Consider the following 21,477-nt stretch of genomic DNA (forward strand, 5'->3'; position numbering starts at 1 on the left):
TAATTTTCTTATATGACACTATGACAGGGGTGGGTTCCTGCCAGTTTTAATCTCTTCTATAGAAGAGGTTCCACAAATCTACAGTGCTGTTTAGAACCGGTTCCAGCTACCTCCCTCCCCACCCGTCCACACATCACCAAGATGAAGAACGAGAGGAGGAATTCTGGGAGTTGAAGTCCACAAGTCTTAAAGCTGTCAAGTTTGAACACCCCTGGGTTTTTTTTTCTAAAGGGTTAGGGGTGCAAGGCTCTTGTAACTTGACAGCTTTAAGGCTTGCACACTTCAGTGCCAGAGTTCCTGAGCCAACATGACTGGAGGAGGAATTCTGGGAGTTGAAGTCCACAAGTCTTAAAGCTGTCAAGTTTGAATACCCCTGGGGTTTTTTCCCTAAAGGGTTAGGGGTGCAAGGGTCTTGTAACTTGACAGCTTTAAGACTTCCATGCTTCAAATGCCAGAGTTTCTGAGCCAACATTTTGGTTGCTAAGCAAGAGTGTTGTTAAGTGAGTTTCACCATATTTTACAAGTTGGCCACGCCCACCCAGTCACATGACTGCAAAGCCACTTCCATCAGTCACATGGCTGGCAAGCCACCCCCACCTGGTCACATAGCTGGCAAGCCACTCCCACCCGGTCACATGGTCACTCCCACAAAGCAGGCCACACCTACAGAAGAGGTTCTAAAAAATTTTTGAAACCCACCACTGCACTATGACCTGCGAAGAGGAAGAGGAAGAGGAAGAGGAAGAGGAAGAGGAAGAGAAGCAACATCAGATACTGTTGATTTTTCTCCACAGCATCAGCCACTAAGATATTTGTAACTGCTCTACCCAATTCATCTGGCATTAAAGGACAGAAATAATGGAGCCTTGAGATAGAGAGAAAACAAAATGGAATAGCACACAACAGAATATAAAGCAGGTTGCAGGGGCATTAACACATTGACAGACCCAAATACGAAACAGAAAGTTAAAAAATCTGGTACCACCTTTAAGAGTAACCAATTTATTAGGACATAAGCTTTGTGAAAAGGGCCTAATGAAGCAAGCTGCTCATCACAAAATCTTATGCCTCAATAAAGTTGTTTAAATCTCCAAAGTACTGGCAGACTCCATGTCTGCTCTGTTGCAAAGACTAATACAACTCTTCTTCCTATCTCCATTATGAAACAGGTACCTGTCCTATTACAAATGAAAATAGATACTATATACCTGATACAAAAAAATAACAAGTGTTGATATAGATAATTTATTATATTCTTTATTCGTTTCCATGTGTAAACACAAATGAGGTTAATGGGATACATTCATAAAAATGGAATTGTGGCAGCACCACCTGAATTGTCAGCACGTAGAACAAAATAGGGGATATCTGTTTTTGGATAAAAATTAAAAGTTTATGGATGCAGCTTATGAAAGATTTGGTACAGCTTAGGTGCAAATGTGTTGGGCTGATACTTCCCTTAGTCCATCTGGTGAACAACTGAAGAATGGCCAGAACTCTGGGTACAAGTCACAATGTAAACCAAACACAGGTTTTGCTCTGTCTCTTCTGAGCTGGACTGAAGCCTTATGGTCTCATATTGCCCCCAAATCCCTATGATTCTTTATAGCATTCCATAATCGGGGTTGTCTACACTAATGATTATGTACTGGCAAGTCATTTTTAACTCCTAGCAACCACATAGATAGATTTTCTCCATGATGATCTATCCTAACCTGTTCTTTCAAGTGCCCCAACAGGGCACTCATAACCCCTGAAACTGAGTCCATCCACCTCACTGCTGTCATCTTTCTTTTATTTTCTTCCATTTTTACAGCTTTCTCCAGAGAGCTAGGTCTTCACATGATGTATCTAAATCGGGGTGGGTTTCAAAATTTTTAGAACCTCTTCTGTAGGTGTGGTCAGCTTTGTGGGAGTGGCTTGCTGACCATGTGACTGGGTGGGTGTGGCTTGCCGGCCATATGACCAGGTGGGAGTGGCTTGGCAGTCATGTGACTGGGTGGGCGTGGCCAACTTGTAAAATGTGGTGAAACTCACTTAACAACGCTCTTGCTTAGCAACCAAAATGTTGGCTCAGAAACTCTGGCATTTGAAGCACGCAAGTCTTAAAGCCGTCAAGTTACAAGACCCTTGCACCCCTAACCCTTTAGGGAAAAAACCCCCAGGGGTGTTCAAACTTAATAGCTTTAAGACTTGTGGACTTCAACTCCCAGAATTCCTCCTCCAGTCATGTTCGCTCAGGAACTCTGGCATTGAAGTGTGCAAGTCTTAAAGCCCTCAAGTTACAAGACCCTTGCACCCCTAACCCTTTAGGGAAAAAACCCCAGAGATATTCAAACGTAACAGCTTTAAGACGTGTGGACTTCAACTCCCAGAATTCCTCCTCTCGATCTTCATCTTGATGATGTGCAGACAGGCGGAGGGAGGGAGTTGGAACCGGTTCTACACAGCACTGTAGATTTGTGGAACCTCTTCTATAGAAGAGGTTAGAACTGGCAGGAACCCACCCCTGATCTAAATCGAATTCTTTATTAGCCAAGTATGATTGGATACACAAAGAATTTGCCTCCGGTACATAAGCTCTCAATGTACATACAACAGCAAAAGCGATAGATCATATCCTGTATCATAGATCAGTTATAATCATACTTATAAAGTAAAATTATAATCATAGATAAATAAATAAAATTATGATCATAGTTATAATCATAAAGTAGAATAATTTGAGACTGGTCATTGGTGCCTTAAATTGAGAATTCTGGGTTGATTTGTTTGATAATCCATTTGTTTGTTTTCTTGACTGTCCATGGCAGGACTGTCAATCTCCTGGCCTGCGGCCATGTGCTAGCCATGTCCACACCCGGTTTAGCAAAGGGTGGGGAGAAAGTCCCAATACATCACGCTGTGACGACACGTGAGGTTGACATCCATGGTATTCTCAGCTGTCTTCTCCAACACCAATGTTCAAAGGTATCATTATTCTTCCTATCGTGCTTCTTTAAAGTCCAACATTTATTTCTATATAGAATGTCACAGGGAATATTGTGGCTTTGATTCTGATTTACAAGGAAGTAAAAACAAAAAGCAGCCAGTAGAACATATAGCTTTGGCCACCAACTTTATATTTTATAACCTCTGAGAGGACCTTGACGATTTATCTTGAAAACTGATCTGGCCCTATCCCTCTAGTTACACCAAACATAAATTTTTAATACTGCCAGTGTGTATACAATAAACTACACAGGCATCACACACCTTGGGAAACTTCTTTCCCATAACAACTAATATAAATTCTTGCAAGACACAATAAAAGACATACAAGTTTTAGGAGAAATACTATATTCACTGTGATAGTTCTACATTTAAATTCCAGAATTGGATGGAGAGGGAAACTTATTTTTCAAGATTTGTCTTCATCTATAGATGATTCTGGAGGGACCAGATTTGATTTGCCTCAGGAATTTCCTGCACCTCATAAACTGCAATTAAATTGTGATATTGTAGTGATCCAGTTTAGTCTAGTAGTTAAGGCACCATGCTAGAAATTAGGAGACTATGATTTGTAGTTCTGCTTTAGTCATGAAAGCCAGCTGGGTGATCTTGAACCAGTCACTCTCTGTCCTCCAAATTCACCTAACAGGATTGTTGTGAGGAAAATAGGAGGAGGAAGGTGTATTGGATATGTTTGCTGCCTTAAGTTATTTGTAAAATGTAATTGGGATATAAATAAAAACATTAAATAAATTCAGAATTATACTGTATTCATATGAAAAGAGAAAGATGGCTAGTTCTCCTTGCTTTATTTAAAGAACTGAGCAGATCTCTCATAAGAGCAATTCAGGACCCAAGTATATTACATTATTAATATTTATTTTACAAATTGCTTAAACAAGCCATTTATATCATATGCTGATTGTTTTGATTTTTTTTTAATTGCCCACAATCACAACTAAATTGTTGTGATTCTGAAAAGACAGGCAAATAATAGTTTGGACAAAAAAATCAGCATGTAACTGTTCTTCTGCTGAAGAAAAGGGGCCAGTTTAAGCACTGTGGTGTGTTGCTCATATGTATTTAATTTAATCTGGGATCCATCCAAATTTCCTTCAAATTTTATGTAGGAAAAAGAGTTGTTACTATGTTGAGCAATTTTTCTTTCAGCAGTTGATCAGTGGTATATTAGCAAAATACACCACATATTATATAATTCTTGGTTTCATAAAATGCCCTAATTGGTCTGCAAGACAAGTCAGAGACTTAAAATTATTTTTAAATATTATTATATGAAATATACTAAGTTAAATGTTCATCACAATTTATTTGCTAAGCAAGCTACAACTCTAAATTTGAGACCCTTGTCACTTGACAGAAAATGAAACTTTATAGTATTGCTTCTGATATTGCTAGTTGATTCTTTGGTAACCATTCAGACTAATAAAAGTGATAATGCTCAGCTGAAATCATTTATTCAACATTCAATTGCCAAACTTTATTAGAAAAAAAAATTCCTCTTTTGTGCTACCAAATAATGTGGATGTGTTTCCCTTTTGACCCTGCATTTCCTTTTCCCTACTTGGCAGCATCAATTTTGATGAAACAGGCCAAAGAAAATAAATACAGGAATAGCATTTACATTAAATTACATACATACTATTTAGAGAAAAATACAGATCTTCCTGATTTGATCTCCTGCAAATTATATACGATGGACTAATCAGTTAAAACTGACATGATTAAATAATCTTAGAGCATGAAAAAAATTCTGGCCGGTGAGTGGCACTGTTGCCTGCAACTCCAATTTGAATTCAATAAATAAAAAGAGGTTATATGAAATTTGACGATCTCTTGGAACTTGCAAAAAAGGTGAGACAACCAGAGAGAAAAATAAAACCTCATCTACTAAAATTATGACTGCAAAGCGTGATAAATATTGCCTTTAAAGGCATTCATAATTCATTTATTAGTTGTACTAACTAGATCCCTTAGTACAAATTCTGCATAAACATCCCATAGCAGAGGGGTAGAAATAGACCTTGAGAATGATATTAAACTGGCAGGGGTTAATTTAAGTACTTTTTGAAAATGCCCCACTAAGATCAATGAATCTTAAGATCACTTGGTTTCAGCTGCGCTTCTCTCCCAAAACAAAATGAATAATTATAAAATGAAAGAAAGTGCAAATATACAATCTGCATAAGGGATTTTAGCCTTCTTTTAAAATCAAACGCCGCGGAAACGAGAGCAAGTAATCAGAGTCTCAAAGCACGAAAAGTTGGAAACAACCACACACAAAAGCAATTCAAAGTGAACAGTAAGATGTTAATAGTAGTTTATAATTGCTATTTATGGAAAAAATAAACGTTCCTCCTTTCCGCGACTGCTAAAAAACAATCGCACCGCTGTCCCGCGGCCTGTTAAATATGACGTCATTGCAGTGGAGCCGCAACGCAGGACGAGCTCAGTTGTGCCGGGAAAAAATATCTTTACGTTCTGTAGTCGTGGCCGAGTGGTTAAGGCGATGGACTAGAAATCCATTGGGGTCTCCCCGCGCAGGTTCGAATCCTGCCGACTACGGGCGAACATTTATTTTATTTTGACAGGGGGGAAAAAAGCAGTAGAGACACATTTTCGGCACACAATGAAAATTCAGTTTTCCTTTATGTTTCACTTTATTAATCCGTTTTCGGAAAAGGCCAGGGTCTGGGGAGGGCGTGGCCACATGCGCGCGGCTTTCCGCCCCGCCTACTATTGGTTACCGTGGCGACGGGAACAGCGCGCGACTCGCGGAGACTAGCTTTAAGATGGCGGACGACCTGGATGCGTTGCTGGACGAGGTAGAGAACAAGTTTTGTCGTCTTTCGAGGCGGGACTGCTCGGAGCGGCTCCGAGCCAGCCAGAGTCGGAAAAGGGACCGCTTCCTCGAGAAGGAAGACGAGGCGGAAGCAGAAGCAGCCGCGGCGGGAGAGAGGGCCAGGTGAGCAGTGCGCATGCTCCAGCCTTCCCCCCTCTCTCCCGAGTCCCCACCTCCTCGGTGACTGAGGCTAAGAGGAAAAGACAAGGTTACAAAGGGACTGGAACGACTCTTCCGGTGCCTCAGCGACGCCGTCCCCAACCTGGCACCCTCCGGGTGGGTTGACCTATAATCATCTCTCGACACATCGGAGGCCCGGCCAATAGAAGAAGGACTTCTCTATTTAATGCATATTTATTCTAAACCTTGTAAGTTTCACTTATAAGTGTCTATGGAGATTCTGAGTCATCCAGGTAACTGTGTATTATATGTGCCTAGGTGTATACCAGAAGTCTTCAAACTTGGCAACTTTAAGACTTGTGGACTTTAACTCCCAGAAGTCTCCAGCCAGCTGGCTGGAGAATTCTGGGAGTTGAAGTTCACAAGTCTCAGAGTTGCCAAGTTTAGGGACCCCTGGTGTATACTATATGAGTAAACTTTATTTTACTGAGTATACTCTATTTTAGACTCATACAGTATGATTCTAAAGTACAGGTGTTCACAACCTTCAAATTGTTGACATTTTCTTTTTCCACATTTCTTTAATTTTTATCCTACCTAAACTATTGAGGACTTCTGGAAAATCTCAAAGCTTGCAGCCTTTTTTGTTGAATTATGGTTAACTCTTAAATAAAAGTATTGTGAAGAGAGTGGGGTTTTTTTTTGAGGGGAGCATTTGGTATGACTACTTTTTTTTAAACCAAGTAATGCTTCTCTTCCATTTTCTTATTTAGATTTACGAAAATATTGACAAAAGGAGCAAGTGAAGAAGAGGACATTGATGAAATAATTAAGGATATAGATGAAAGTACTTATATCAGAAATTTCACAGTAAGTAAATATCTGAGAAAGGAAAAACACATTGGTTAATCAGAGTCAGCAGGGGCTCTGGTGTGGTATGTTTCCCTAACCTTTCACCTCTTCCCTATAATTATGCAACTGGTTAACTGGTCCTTTATTCTCTTTGTTTTTTCTAGAAACAAACTCCTAGATTATTCAACTCAGCATCTGAAAATAACAATACTTCCATTCAAACCCATGGTAAGAAGTAAGTAAGATTTACAACTAAATAAATAATGTTTAGTAAATGGCTAACTTAAATTTCATTGCATTGGCAGTAAGTCAAGAAAGAGAAGTTGGGTTGGATCCAGAATTAGTTACACTTAGATTACATCCATTATTGTTGCATCTCTTTTGCAACAATTGTGGGGATAAGCATTCAAAACTGAATAAGCAAAGCGACAGAATATGTGAAAGGAAAGGAAAATGGGAAACATGGTTATTTCAGCTATATATAATCTACATTGCAGTCATTCCATCTTCCCATAAGCATGCTGGATAAAAATTAAAATCTGGAGAAAAGGATGATAAATTAGATGTCTGGGGGAGGGATGGATGGATGGACTGATGATAATCTTATATGTGGAAATAAATTTTATTATGAGTGGTGGAATTTCTACTATAAAATATACCTGGCTTTACAACAATAAGTTCGGCTGAGTTCAGTAGTATCATTCTCAGATAATTATGCAGCTTCAGTTACAGTAGACCGGAAAACACAGGGTCATCTGGAATTTTGAAACTGTTACAGACACTTTCACAAAATATATGCAATTGTGGCTGCATCCATCCTTACAATGTCCATATAGTAGAAGGCAAAGGATTAGACTGTAGCCAATCATCTTTTTATTTTCTAAGAGTGCTTCTAGTTTTTATAGGGGGCCTAGAGACATTGTGAAAATACAAGCCAAGGATAGCATATTGGTTGAAAGTATCCCAGCTTCCTGTTCATATTTTTAAAATTAAGAGCATCATAGACATTTAAGGAAAACAGGATTCAGTGGGCATAAGGAATGTGCCAGAAGACACGCTTTTTCTTTCAGGTGTCAACTGGAGAACCAGATGACAAATAGATCAAGAACTATTGGTAGATTTTTGGATGATCTAAATGGATCTGTAAATTTGTGTTTGTTTGTTTTTTAAAAAACCTGATTCCTATTTGTTGGAATCATGACAACAACAAAATGACTCGATTTCTGAAATTATACAGTTAAATGTATACAGTGAAAAGGGAGAATTTAAAAAAAGGATTTTGTCTGGAAGAGTATTATGAATTTAGTTCAATTCTAATTTTCTAAATATTGTGCTTGAGCTTAATTGTAAATAATAATATCTTATTCTGATAAATATATGTTCTAGAACAAGTGTGTCAAACTTGATTTCATTGAGGGCCGCATTGGTTGTGTTTGACCTTGTGGGGGGCAAGGTAGGTGTCGCCAACTCAATGTCACTCGTGTCAGGGGTGCCTGTGGTAGCCCAAGCCAGCGAAAATGGGCTCCCAAGCTCCATTTTCAGCTGCAATGGCCTCCTATATCCCTCTGCCAGCAAAAACAGCTCAGGAGGGCCACCGTAACCCTCCCGAGCTCCTTTGCTGTTTCCAGGGCGACTTCGTGGACCAGATCTAAGCACCCTGCAAGCCAGATCCAGGCCTTGAGCTTGACACCCCTGTTCTAGAACTTTCCCAAAAGTTCATATAAGTTAAGAGTCTGATCACCCCTGAGGTTGGTCAGATTCTAGAGAAAATGTGAGTTTGGGGCATGAACTGAAGGCAGTAAAAGAGTCTCTATTAGGTTTTTCCAGGCAATAGTTCCAAACATATGAACTAGCAAAAATCGCAACCCCTTATTAACCAACCTAACCTGATCCAGCTCTGCATCTCTGAAAGTTTTCTAAGTGCTTACATCATTTATTATTTCAGCTGTGCTTGATATTTTATAACTAGTTTAATTTCATAATTTAATCTTCTATAGTATTATTTGGTGATTAATGGGCACTTTTTTGCTTTTCACAAATAAACATAAACCTATTCTGAATTGCCATGCTTTATCATTCTTCCAAGCTATTGAAATATTTTCCCTATTTGCTATGATAATAAAGCCTAAGAAATAAAGTGTTTATAATATGACTGTCATTTCTAAACACTCCTAATTTTAATTTTGGTAGATGTTGCCCAGTATACCTTGGTGGAAGCACCGCACCACATGGTATTGGAACAAATATTTCACAGAGGTATGATGTCTTTTTTAATACTGCCAATCGTGTTAATTCTATCTCGTGAAGGAATCAAACTGTTGAGTTTGCACCTTAACCATCTAATGTAATCTAGAACAGGGGTAGACAGACTTTGAGAGTTTAGCGTTGCAACACTGGAAAACTCCAGAACTGGTTCCCAAATGCTGCTTTAGCGGGATTTTTTTTTAGAATTTTGTGGCCTTTGTAATGATTATGGATCTGGCACAGTTTCATTCCCATGCATATAGTGAAACACACCCTCAATTTAGCTTTTGCCTCAACTTGAGGAGATATGGCCTGGATATTAAAGAAATTGTACTTACTGTAGTATCAATGGCTAGACCATCTTGTGATAAAGTCTATAGGCTTACCAACTACCACAAAGTCACAAATGGTCAGACAATGGTGTCTGCAATGTAGGTCTTGGTGGCAGAGATCAATTATTCTCAGGCTTTGCTGTCTCAATTCAGGACCTGGTTTTGGGATAGATTCATATATGGACTCCCAACAGAATTTGGGAAAGGAATAAATTTTGTTTGATCTTCCAAAAGGTATATAGAGTGATGGTGCCTCTCTGGAGGCATTGTGGGTTTTCAAGCTGAATATCACCAGTATGTGGATAACATTTGAATCAGGACGGGCTGTGCATATCCTGAACTAATATCTACAGATATTGTGTGTGGTAAATGTATGTCTTTGAACTGAGACTGAATCCTGACAAGATGACTTTGTTTATGGATAGTTCCTGAGTTTTGGAATTGGAAGTTTAAATATTTTAAATGGGATCATCCTCCTTTAGAAAGAGCCTATGTGCAATTTTTGAGTACCTAAATCATAATTATTGGCAAGCCAACTGGCCTCAATAGCTGTATAAATACCTCGCAGGAAGAGATTGTACTTGTCCCCAAAAGACTAAGCTACTTCCAATCCAAACCTGTCCAATGTCGTTATTAAATTGATTACTCAATGAAAAAAAAGAAAAGTTAACTGAAAAGCAATTGTTCAATTTTTCAAACTACTGTCCTGGAGGCCTCATATTCTTTTTAAATAAACCAGTGACATTTGTGTTTTCTTTCTTTCAATAGAACTTGTGATCAGTTACGTTGCACTGCATGTGACTTCCGTGTTTTGCATTATAATGACTATCAGTGGGACAAATCATGTGATTACCTCTTTTTTAGGTAAGCATTATGGACACTATTATCAGGGATTCTAAGTGTATTCCCACTGAAAGTTTATTGGTAGGTGATGCTGAATTATTTTTTGATAGAACATATTTTAGTTCAGATATTTCCCCTTGTGGGCAACATAAATGAACATTTTTTATTATGGCTCTCATGTCATGTTATATTTGGTTTTGCATGTTTGCAGTCCTAAACCCATTTACAGTACTAAAGACTAAATTCCATCAAGTCAAGTAGTAAGAGAAAAGATTTTTTTAAATGTATGCGATAATGATTAAATCATAAATATATGGAGAAATTATTCCTATAATATAATGTCAGAATCATATATGTACAATGATATGGGATTACTATTTTTAATATGTAGGATAACGAGTTTTCGCACTTTCAGAATATCTGGTATGAAATACTGATTTATTTCAATGGATTCCATTGAAAGAACCAGAGAGGAAAAAAGCCAACACCATTCTAGGCTACATAAACAGAGGGATAGAATCAAGATCACCTGAAGTGTTAATACCACTTTATAATGCCTTGGTAAGGTCACACTTGGAATACTGCATTCAGTTTTGGTCGCCACAATGTAGAAAAGATGTGGAGACTCTAGAGTGCAAAGAAGAGCAACAAAGATGATTAGGGGACTGGAGGCTAAAACATAGGAAGAACGGTTGCAGGAACTGGGTATGTCTAGTTTAATGAAAAGAAGGACACGGGGGACATGATAGCAGTGTTCCAATATCTCAGGGATTGCCACAAAGAAGAGGGAGTCAAACTATTCTCCAAGGCACCTGAGCGTAGAACAAGAAGCAATGGGTGGAAACTAATCAAGGAGAGAAGCAACTTAGAACTGAGGATAAATTTCCTGACAGAACAATTAATCGGTGGAATACTTGCCTGCAGAAGTTGTGAATGCCCCAACACTGGAAGTCTTTAAGAAGATGTTGGATATCCACTTGTCTGAAAAGGTATAGGGTTTCCTGCCTAGGCAGGGGGTTGGCCTTGAAGACCTCCAAGGTCCCTTCCAACTCTGCTATTTTATTGTATTGTATTGTAATTTTGGTCTTCATCCAGATGATGAAACTGTTGGCGAGACCGCGTAGTGTTGTTGTGAGTTGCTGTTCTACAACATCTAGAGGTTTTTCTGCTTTGCAAAGGAAGAGTAGGTCCCTCCCCGTTGCAATTTCTTTGCATGCATAAACACACATACTGTATAAACAATGCTACTACTGAACAATGGAGGAACAGCAATGATTCCAGAATCAACTGGAGTCACAGGGTTAAAGTCAGAAATTGACAGAACTTCACTTCATGTGAAGGAACGTACTTCTACTCAGTGGCTTTTTATTCTAAACAATGATATTTTAAAACCATGCAGAATCTCATGTTCTTAATTCTTAGGAATAACATGCCTGAATTCAGCAAGTTGAAAACAAAGATGCTAATGAAGAAGGGATCACGGGCGTATGCCTGCCAGTGCACTTGGAGATCTATAGATGAATTAACAGATCTCACTATGGACCGACAGCTCCGTTGGGTTTGTAGCAAACATATTGGCTGATGTTGGCTTGCTTTCTGCAGTATCCACATCTGTATGAAAATCATCTGTTCATTTATTGGCATTATGTAGGGTGCACTGAGGATGTTCTATGTAGATCTTACTGCTGTTCCAGTATAAAGTGAGCACTTTGCCTCATAAACCTATTAATGTGGTTACACCTGCTCAGAGGCTTCACTTCTAATTGCTGATAGAACCAAGCTACGATAGGAAAATGGTTTTAGATAAATGGTACATTGATAAAGGTCTTTGGATTTGTTAGCTCCTTCAATTAATACCAACAAAAGAATAATAAAACTGAAAAGAAAGAAAAGACATGAAATAAAATATTATTCTTTGACTAGAGCATTAGTTTAATATTTAAAAAAAAATTTAAATGTGAGATTTAAAATAGTCAGACATAATATATTTCAAAGGAGATTCTGACGATCCAGCTGTTGTTATAGTCAAATTAATGCAGACCTGCAGCAGTATTATCCTAAAACTTGTATCAGAAGCTGAGTTATGCAATTAAAATACAATAGGCTAGTTGAAACTCACAAGAAGGCTCTATAGCTCAAAAACTCTGAAAAGTATAATTGCTAAATATAAACCATATTCATAATGTTGTTTCAGTGCATACGCACATGGAGTAAACCCCACTGGCACTTGCTTCAAAGAAAACATGTGTTGAATTGGGCTATACAATGTTTATGCTCATCTCACTATCTGGTCATCTTGCAAAGTGTTTCTAGTAATAAGCATTAGTAGCCAAAAGGTTTTCTGAAATGATATTTTGAATCGGCTATTCTTTGTGAAAGGTACAAATGTACATAAAACTAGATAGCAGGGTGAGTTCATTTTACAATTGCTATACAGCATTTAAGCTAATCACATTTGAGTGTTTTGTTTAAATCTAAGAATCAAAATATTGTACAAAGGTTGTCTTGACTTACTGTTATCTGTTTTCCTCTTCTGAAAAAATAATAATAATTGCATCATGATTTGCCATGTCGTATTAACCTAATGTGTCCTAAATGTAATTCTTGTTTAAATATTATTTATTCAACTTTTGTCACATCATCCAATAATATGTTCAATCATTTTTCTGTGGCACTGAAAGTTTAGAAATGAGTTGCAATTTAAAGTTTTATAACAAGCAAGTAGTACACAAAATCACTGAACTAACATTATGCTAAAACAATAGCTATTGTTCATTATCAGAAACACATTAAATACAAATAGATACCTTTGATTTCAGTTTTTTAATAACAAATACATTTAGAATTATATCAAAAATAATTTTTGTATTGTAATACAAATTAGACAAATAAAATAGGTTTAGAATCATAATACAGATAAATTAATAGTTAAAACTACAACATGGAAATCAACCTCCAACAGATTTTTTTTCTGTAATGTTACAATAATTAAGGCATATTCTTAGTATTTACAATTAAAATTATTTTGTTTTTATCAGTCGCTTAATTCATTTTTGCTTATTGATGATATGGTATTACTTAGATTATAGAATGTTCTATATAATTGCTCTATTGTTAATAATAATAAAATAATACAGATAATACAATAACTGGTCATATGTCACTTTTTTCAGTGTCACATTGTAATGTCTCACAATCACTAAACCCCTGGTTGTAAGTTGAGGACTACTTGTATAGATACCTCTAATCTTTGTGTGTGTGTGTGTGTGTGCGCGCGGGGGGGGCTTGTTAGGGCTTCTCGTGGTGCAGATGTGGAGGTAAAGTAAATATATGGGCTTGTGGCAGAGACTGGTTCCCATGTTGGCATCATCCTGTTGTTTTTGTTGCTTATAAGACTCTACAGCAGATTGAAAGGTATATGTATGCAGGTATGGTCCTACTACCTAGTCCCTGAGAAAGTGCGATATCATTGTCCAATATGGATTGTAACTTACTAATAATGGGTTTAAGTAGCTTGAGCAGTGAACTGTAGATAACAAGCAGCGGTGTTCTGTTTCTGTTATTTGGCTTTTAATAGTTCATCCTTGGGAATTGATGTAGCTGTTTTGATTTGTCCGTTAATCTCCTTAGGAAAACAGTTTTCTGAATGCCTGGTCTAATTCCCTCAGTTGAGCTTCTTTGACAAGTGAGTCAGAACAAATCTCTTTGTAGCATAGAGCCTGAGCACAGATAATTTGGTGGTGTGCTCCAGATAGAAACTGAAAATGATTAGGTATGCATGTTAGTCTGTGTGTTTCCTTTATAACATGGTATTTATGTCACCATTATGTGGTGTTTTTTTTATAGCATCAAGGAAATGGACTTATTTCACACACAGATCTAGGCTAAGGTTGATGGTAGGGTAGAAGTTGAAGTGATGATGGAATTTGATGAGGGATTCATTTCCATGGGTCAAGATGATGAAAGTCTAACCAATAAACCTCACATAATAAAGAGGCTTCACTAAATCTAGCAAAATAGAAGTAATACAATAATAGAATTGGATTGGGTGCAGGCTGTGCACAAGTTGGGATGCTGCTGCAGTGCAGTGACAAGCTGCCTTACCCAGCTATCCATCTCACCAGTGCATGGAAAGTGCCCTACTTTCTTTTCTTCAGCTGTTGGCAAACACTCCCAGCCTATGCGAGGCACAGCTACGTCACGCCATTCTCACGATCCACCAGAAAACTCCTTCAAATTGCACAATTTGAAGAAGGAGGCGTCTGAAGCACGATGAGCATGGAGCCCGCTCTTGTGGTGCTTCAACAGCATTTTTCTCCAAATGCTTCCTTTTCCAGATGTTCTGGGTTGCTACAGTGCATTTGTGTTCATCGGAATCATGTTCCTACATAGTTCCTCTTGCAGAAAGTTGGGTTGTTACTTTAGTAATTGAACATTTGTTTAGTGTGTGTTGTTTTTCTACAGACCTGATTTTCTCATTTACTGTCATTTTCCTTTGGTGATGGTGGTGTGGCCCACCAGCAGCCAGCACAGCTGGCAGCAGATTCGGACAGTGAGGAGGTTAGGGAGGAACATGGACTAGTCCTGGAGTCTGGGGAAAGCTCTAATGAGGGCTTTGTGTTGGAGGCAGAGAGGGAGCCAGAGCCCTATGCCAGTTATCAGCTGCCTTCAGAGTCAGACATCAGTTAGGCAGATGAACAGCTGGAGTCTGTTCCCAGTGTGCACACACGCAGAGTTGCCAAATGAAGGGAACAGCTAAAGAACAGGGGTCAACTTGAGAGTAAGGCCACACGTGGATGATGAATGGCCCCTCTCAAAGGAAATAAAAGAGGAACAAAAGGGGAGTGGAGTTTGCAGGAGACCATTAGTTCGCTTAATTGACTTGTGACTCTCCGAGACTCGTCACCAAGTTTTGCAGATATTGGCCTGGCAGCTCTCCAAGCCAGATAAAGTCTGTGACTGTAAATCCTCCCTGAAAGACTTTGCTGGATGTGAATGAGTAGAATTCACAGTAAATTAATAAAAGGGGTTTTTGTTGGGATCAGGAGTTTGCTTTAGGCTCTTGGGAAACCTCAGTCAGAACAGATGAGATCTTCCAGGAAAGGCAGCGTATTGCTGTTTTATTCTTCCCTTGTGAATTTTATTCCTTTGAAAATATTGTAGATAGTTTCATGTGGTTTTTCTAGTTATCTACATACTGAATCCATACTTTTGGTTGTATGCATAGGAGTGCTCTAGTTTCTAGATGCTGCATTGCATTCTTCTGTGAGCCCTGAGCATGGTGATTCCATGATTATTCCTCTGATCTGTTGGTATATTTGTATATTTGTCCATCTATCTGAAAGCAGAGGTTGATGGCTTCCCCGATTCCATTAAATTTTAAAGTCGATGAAGTCCCTGATTCTGGGCAGTACATTTAAATGGAAAAAGAATGTTCCTGTAGAGGGCAGTCTTATCCTTAATTTGATCTACTGTACCTCATTTTTAATATAATTGGCTTCCTCCCTGAAGCCATTCCACAAACTGTCAGGTTCATATGAATACAGCATTACACATTCAGGATTTTTGTAAAACAAATATGTCAAACACATTACCCAGCCTATCTGACAGAATTGTTATGGGATATAATTGAGAAGGCAATAAAATGTATCCTGCCTTGAACCCCTTGAGGAATAATAAGATATATATATATATATATAAACATAGGGAATAAGTACTTTTTAATTAATAAAATAAATAAATAAATAGAAAGGTTGAGTGCCAAAGAATTGAGGCCTTTGAACTATGGTGCTGGAAAAGACTCCTGCGAGTCACTTGCACTGCAAGGGGATCAAGCTGGTCAGTCCCAGAGGAGATCAACCCTGGCTACTCTTTAGAAGGCCAGATCCTGAAGATGAAACTCAAATACTTTGACCACCTAATGAGAAGGAAGGACTCACTGGAGAAGAGCCTAATGCTGGGAAAGATTAAGGGCAGAAGGAGGAGGAGACGACAGAGAATGAGGTGGCTGGATGGAGTCACCGAAGTACTAGGCATGAGTTTAAATGGACTCCAGAGGATGGTAGAGGACAGGAAGCCCTGGAGGAATGTTGTCCATGGGGTTGCGATGGATCGGACACAACTTTGCAGCTAACAACAACAATTTTATAACCAAAATAATAGAACAGAAAATATCAATGCAGTTTAGAGTTAATGAGTCCTCATTTTCTGCTACAATGCTCTTCACTTAATGGTTATTTCTTCAAATGTTTTAAATATAAGAATTAAATTAGCTCTTCCATTCATTAGGCACTAGAAACCAGTGGTGGCTTTCCACAGAGGGCCTTCTCCCCCCCCTCCCCCAGTAACTTTGCAACAGATAAAACAAATTTGGGAGAAAAGGAGGAAGCCTGAAATTGTCTCTCTGAATAAGGCACAAGAAATTTTCTGTATTAGAGAGGTTTGCTTTTTTTAGAGTAGCTTGATGGACTCTTAGACTTTGCATACATTCCAGTGCAAATATATTTACTGTAAATCTTTTGAAATGGGTGAGCACAGTGTATTAATTGAACTATCCTCTTTGCCATAGTAGAGGAGATCTGGACATTATTTGGATAATCGCCCAAAGACCTGTTGGAATTATTTCCTTCTTCTGAATAACAACATTGTTGGATGCAAGATGCCTTCTTGCTCACTCCCTATTCACCTACAGCGTATAGCAATAGCAGTTAGACTTATATACCGCTTCATAGGGCTTTCAGCCCTCTCTAAGCAGTTTACAGAGTCAGCATATTGCCCCCAACAATCTGGGTCCTCATTTTACCCACTTCGGAAGGATGAAAAGCTGAGTCAACCTTGAGCCGGTGAGATTTGAACAGCCGAACTTCAGAACTGCAGTCAGCTGAAGTAGCCTGCAGTGCTGCATTTAACCACTGCGCCACCTCGGCTATCTCATTAGAGATAGTCCATCAGTCAAGTATCACTGAGTTTTCTGTGAGGTGATAGGAACATCCAAACTCAGATTCTATTTCTGTGGGCAGATCTCTCCCTTCTCTTGGAGAAGATGGCCTAAACTAGGAGTGTCAAACTCGCATCATCACAGAGGTGGCATGTGACATATCGGAACTTTTTTCCCTTCGCTAACTGGCCGTGGGCACTATATGGCGCATCCAGCCTGTGGGCCACATGTTTGACAGCCCTGGTCTGAACTATTGTCCTGATAGCCCTAATTCTGCATTATATTGCAGCATTTGTTTTCACAGTAATTTTGTTTCTCTTTCATATACATATACTGATGCATCATAAACATCACTTTAAAAAGACCAAATGTCATTTCCTATATACCTGCACAGCCCATTTTGAATGAAAGAAAACTATCATCTTTTCAGAGATCAAGTTAGACATCCTATTAGCATTTATTCTGTAAAATCATAGAAAAGCATTGGAGTTCTGTTATATACAAGAAATTAACTACAGGTAGCCCTCAACTTGCAACCACTTGAATAACAATAGTTTGAAGTCATGACATCTTCAGAAAAAGTGAATTATGACTGTAATTCATGGGATAAATAAAAGGAATGGGATCACAATTCAGATGCTTGGTAACTGGCTTGCATTCATGATGGTTACAGCATCTTGCAGTCACGTCATCACAATTTGCAACCTTCCTAGCCAGCTTCCAACAAAGTCAATTGGGGAAGTCAGATTTTCTTAAATCTAGCCATGTGATTTGGTTAACAACCATGTGATTTGCTTAACGACCAACATATGGCAAAAAAATCCAATCTCAATTGTGGTTCTAAATTGAGGGCTAGCTGTATATCAATCTGTTCTGACCCCCTCCTCCGTTCAGTAACAAATGCCGAGACAAGCTTAACTGGAATGTACTTTATTAGCAAGAAACCAAAACCTCGGTAGCTGAAAGCCAAGCATAACAAACAGATAAGGACCTTGTCAGCAACTCAGACAAACTTTGGCAGCAATCCAGCCTGCCAAGCTAGTTACAAAAGTTCTCCAATTTTTAGTCAATGCATTGACTTCTTCAAGAGGGGCGTGTGCACAAGCAGTCCTTATTATAGTCTGGAGAGGAGCCTAATGACCACCAGCTGAGTGCAATTACCTCCTGTACTTGCGCAACTGTTCCTGACGCCTATTAGCTCTTCGGTGTCGGGCATCCAGGAACAACCCACTGCTGGCATCCGGATCACTCTCCCTTGTCTCCTCCCCACTGGTCCAAGGCTCAGACGCCTCCTGGTGGCCAACCAGCTTCTCTGCGCCCTGCTCGGAGTTGGAACCCTGTCCAGGGTCCTCCACATCCTCCAGAGCCGACTCATAGGGCCCCTCGCTGTCGGAGTCTGGTGGCAGCTCCAACGGCTCCTGTTGGGCCACAACACAATCCTTGTACACAATGAAGTGAAACTCAACCCTTGCTCGTTCACTTAAGGTGGCAGAATTTTGTTTATTGAAACAGAAAACAAGTCCGCACAGCAACAATGTTCATGAGGGACAGGCCTGAATTTCACATCCCCAAGTGCTTCATCAAATGACTATACTTTCCCAGTCCCGAAAAAAACCCCTTGGGAAGGTGGTGATCCTTATGTACAAAAACAAATTGTTCCACAGAAATGGGGACTGTTGATTACAGTTCCCTACAGTAGATCTGTCTTTGGGATTGGATCCTCAAAAGACCACCTCTCCCTGATTTAATTACAGAATTATTTTTGATTGGGCCATGTTGGAAATATCGAGACATTGAGGTAAGATCTTTAAAGATAATAACTAGCAATTTAAACTCTGCCTAGAAGATGACTATCAGTGCTTCTTGACTAGAGATATTAACATCAGCAAAGGTAGATGCACCCATAGCCACCTTGGCAGTGTATGTTGAACCATTTGCAGATAGTCTTCAAGAGCAACCCCACAAAGAAGAAATTGTAGTAGTCCAACCCTGAGGGCATGAATGTCTATGTGCTGTACTTTCTGATTAAAGAACAGACACAACTAGGACATCAGATAGAATTGTCCAAAGGCTGTCCTTGGCCATAGTGTCCTCTTACTGCTCAAACTGTGAGCTGTTAATGGGTTATTTTAGGATTCAGAAGACATTTGGACCCAATCTAGGCGTAGTATGTTAAAAGAAGACAAACACAAATCATATGATAACTTTCCTTCTCCAAATAGTCAACTATTTTGTGATAAAATAAAATGAAATTTGGCCTCAGATAGTGCAATCAAGATCTTGTGACTCTGATGCAACAGAGAAACTCTGAACATTCCTGAGCTAAGTTGTGCACATAAATAAAGGATGTTTGTGGATCAGGGTTGAAATGAGGGGTCCTTGGTGCTCTCCAAACATGGTTGTTTTCTTGCAGATGTTTCACGACACAAACTAGGTATCATCATCAGTGCACTGATGATGTTATCTAGTTTGGGTAATGAAACGTCTGCAAGAAAACAACCACCAAGTACCCTTCAAACTACAAACCAACTTAAAAACAAAACTACAAAGAGACCTCAAAACTCTCAGCCAAGTCCTGTACTTATTGCTTCTGACTCTGTTTTTCCCTATTCTTTATCCATCAGCATTATTGCTATTTTCTGTGTTTCTTTTTTTAAACTGAACAGAGCTGGTTCTATTAATAGTTGCTCCTTTTCAGTCTGGAATTGCTCTTTGTGATTGAGGGTCTGTTTAATTTAATGGTCGAATGTGGAGCTACACTTTAACGGTCAGACCTCAAGACACTGTAAAAACCAGTTTGCGGTGACTCCCTAGACTGCTTTGTGTCTGAAAATTTGTGTGTGTATTTACAAGAGAGGCAACTCTATAGCCCTCAACATAATCTTGAAATCCTTTTTCAAGCCAGGAGCTTGGATTTCTGCTGACAGTAATCTTGTTCTCCAGAAATCCACTATGGGAAGAAGAATTTTTAGAAAATAAGAGAAAAAGGAGCATGATGCTTGTCCTTCTAATCATCAACATTATATATAATTTCAACAGATTCCCCCTGGGATAATGGGAGTCACTGACATGGGGCAAAAAATCAGTTTAAAAAGGAATGTCTCTGTATTTGTATTTGGGGTTTTCAGGTGAGAGGTTAATGGGAAAGGGTAGAATTTCTTTTTTTAAAAATTAGACATTTTAGAGAAAGTATAAAGACAAAAGCAATAAAATTAAAATATAAAGAAATCTAAAATGTTGGAATTAGTTTTTCAATATATCATTATGAGTTATAGGGTGTTATATTATTTTAAAAACTTAGAAGTAATTACTCAGGTCAAAACGTCAAGATGTGATTGCAAAATAGAAGCCCTGTCCCTTTTTAATGGGTATTACCAATACAGATGAAAAAGGGATGGGCTTTAATTAGGCAATCATCAGGCTTTTCTGAATGTTTTAAGTTCCCCACCCCAATACCCTCGGGTAATGTCAGAGTAAATCAAATCTAGGCACGTTTTATGCCTGAACACATACAAGCACAAACCCACACAACACAATCATGCATGTCAGTTTTTGCTACATTTGGCAATTATTAACAGGAGAATCGTCTTTTTGTTCTTGAGATTCAAGCAATCCACAATTTCTCCCAAGAGATGTGGTGCGATTCAAACTGGAAAACAACCTCTCCACCCTTGTGGCTTCATTCCTGTTTCAGCAAGGAATGAAGGGTGTGTCTATGGGGGGGGAGGGGGAGGAGGGGGATGTTATCTGCCAATGTAAGATTAGTTTGCAAATTGTGTTAAAACATTGATATGGAGAGATGAGAACTTTTTGCAAAAGCCCTGTGGCATTCAGGAACGTGGCACTTGTTCCAAAAGTTAAAGTATTCAAATCCACAAAAGAAAAAGAAACACCTCTTGAGTTTAGCAAGTCAGAAAGAAACAACTTGGGATCTTTGCCTGAACAGGAGCTCTGATTTCAACCTCCAAAATGTTTCACTTCTTTTATTCATCTCTACCATCTTACTGGAAATTTTTATGTTAAATATTTTCATATTTATACCCCTCAAATATTGCCAAAAATAAGTACAACAAAAATGAGGCATAAAGCCAGGGGATCCAACCAAGCAACAGCAATATTCCAGAGAACCTGGAGTCAGACATGGAATCTTACACATGGGATCCTAGGAACGTAAGACGTGTTGGAGAACAAAGGGTCTTGGTACAAGGTACAGAAATTCAACTAAAGTGCAGTTAAGAAAACATTTAAAGGATATAATGACTGTTTCTTTATCAAGCTGCTTGATAAAGCTACTTCAT

General features: G+C 38.8%; 1 protein-coding gene and 1 non-coding gene across 2 annotated transcripts; both read left to right on the forward strand.

The window, feature by feature from the left end:
• Nucleotides 1-5,492: 5,492 nt before the first annotated feature.
• On the forward strand, nt 5,493-5,574 carry TRNAS-AGA (transfer RNA serine (anticodon AGA)). The gene has a single exon. It is a non-coding gene; the product is annotated as a tRNA-Ser (tRNA).
• A 184-nt stretch (nt 5,575-5,758) lies between these two features.
• Nucleotides 5,759-13,391, forward strand: CFAP418 (cilia and flagella associated protein 418). Its single transcript, XM_014071134.2, has 6 exons — nt 5,759-5,974; nt 6,745-6,841; nt 6,988-7,058; nt 9,014-9,079; nt 10,168-10,263; nt 11,665-13,391. The coding sequence occupies exons 1-6, from the start codon at nt 5,802-5,804 to the stop codon at nt 11,822-11,824; spliced, it is 663 nt and encodes a 220-aa protein (XP_013926609.1). The 5' UTR covers nt 5,759-5,801; the 3' UTR covers nt 11,825-13,391.
• Nucleotides 13,392-21,477: the final 8,086 nt, after the last annotated feature.

Source organism: Thamnophis sirtalis, unplaced genomic scaffold (genome assembly GCF_051295495.1).
Source record: "Thamnophis sirtalis isolate CommonGarterSnake01/CBP01778 unplaced genomic scaffold, rThaSir2_p1.2 scaffold_2, whole genome shotgun sequence".
NCBI lineage: Eukaryota > Metazoa > Chordata > Lepidosauria > Squamata > Natricidae > Thamnophis > Thamnophis sirtalis.

Coding starts and splice junctions, on each gene's coding strand:
- CFAP418 (XM_014071134.2), top strand. CDS start 5,802: ATGGCGGACGACCTGGATGCGTTGCTGGACGAGGTAGAGAACAAGTTT. Junction 5,975..6,744: donor GCGGCGGGAGAGAGGGCCAG/GTGAGCAGTGCG, acceptor TTTCTTATTTAG/ATTTACGAAAATATTGACAA. Junction 7,059..9,013: donor ATTCAAACCCATGGTAAGAA/GTAAGTAAGATT, acceptor TAATTTTGGTAG/ATGTTGCCCAGTATACCTTG.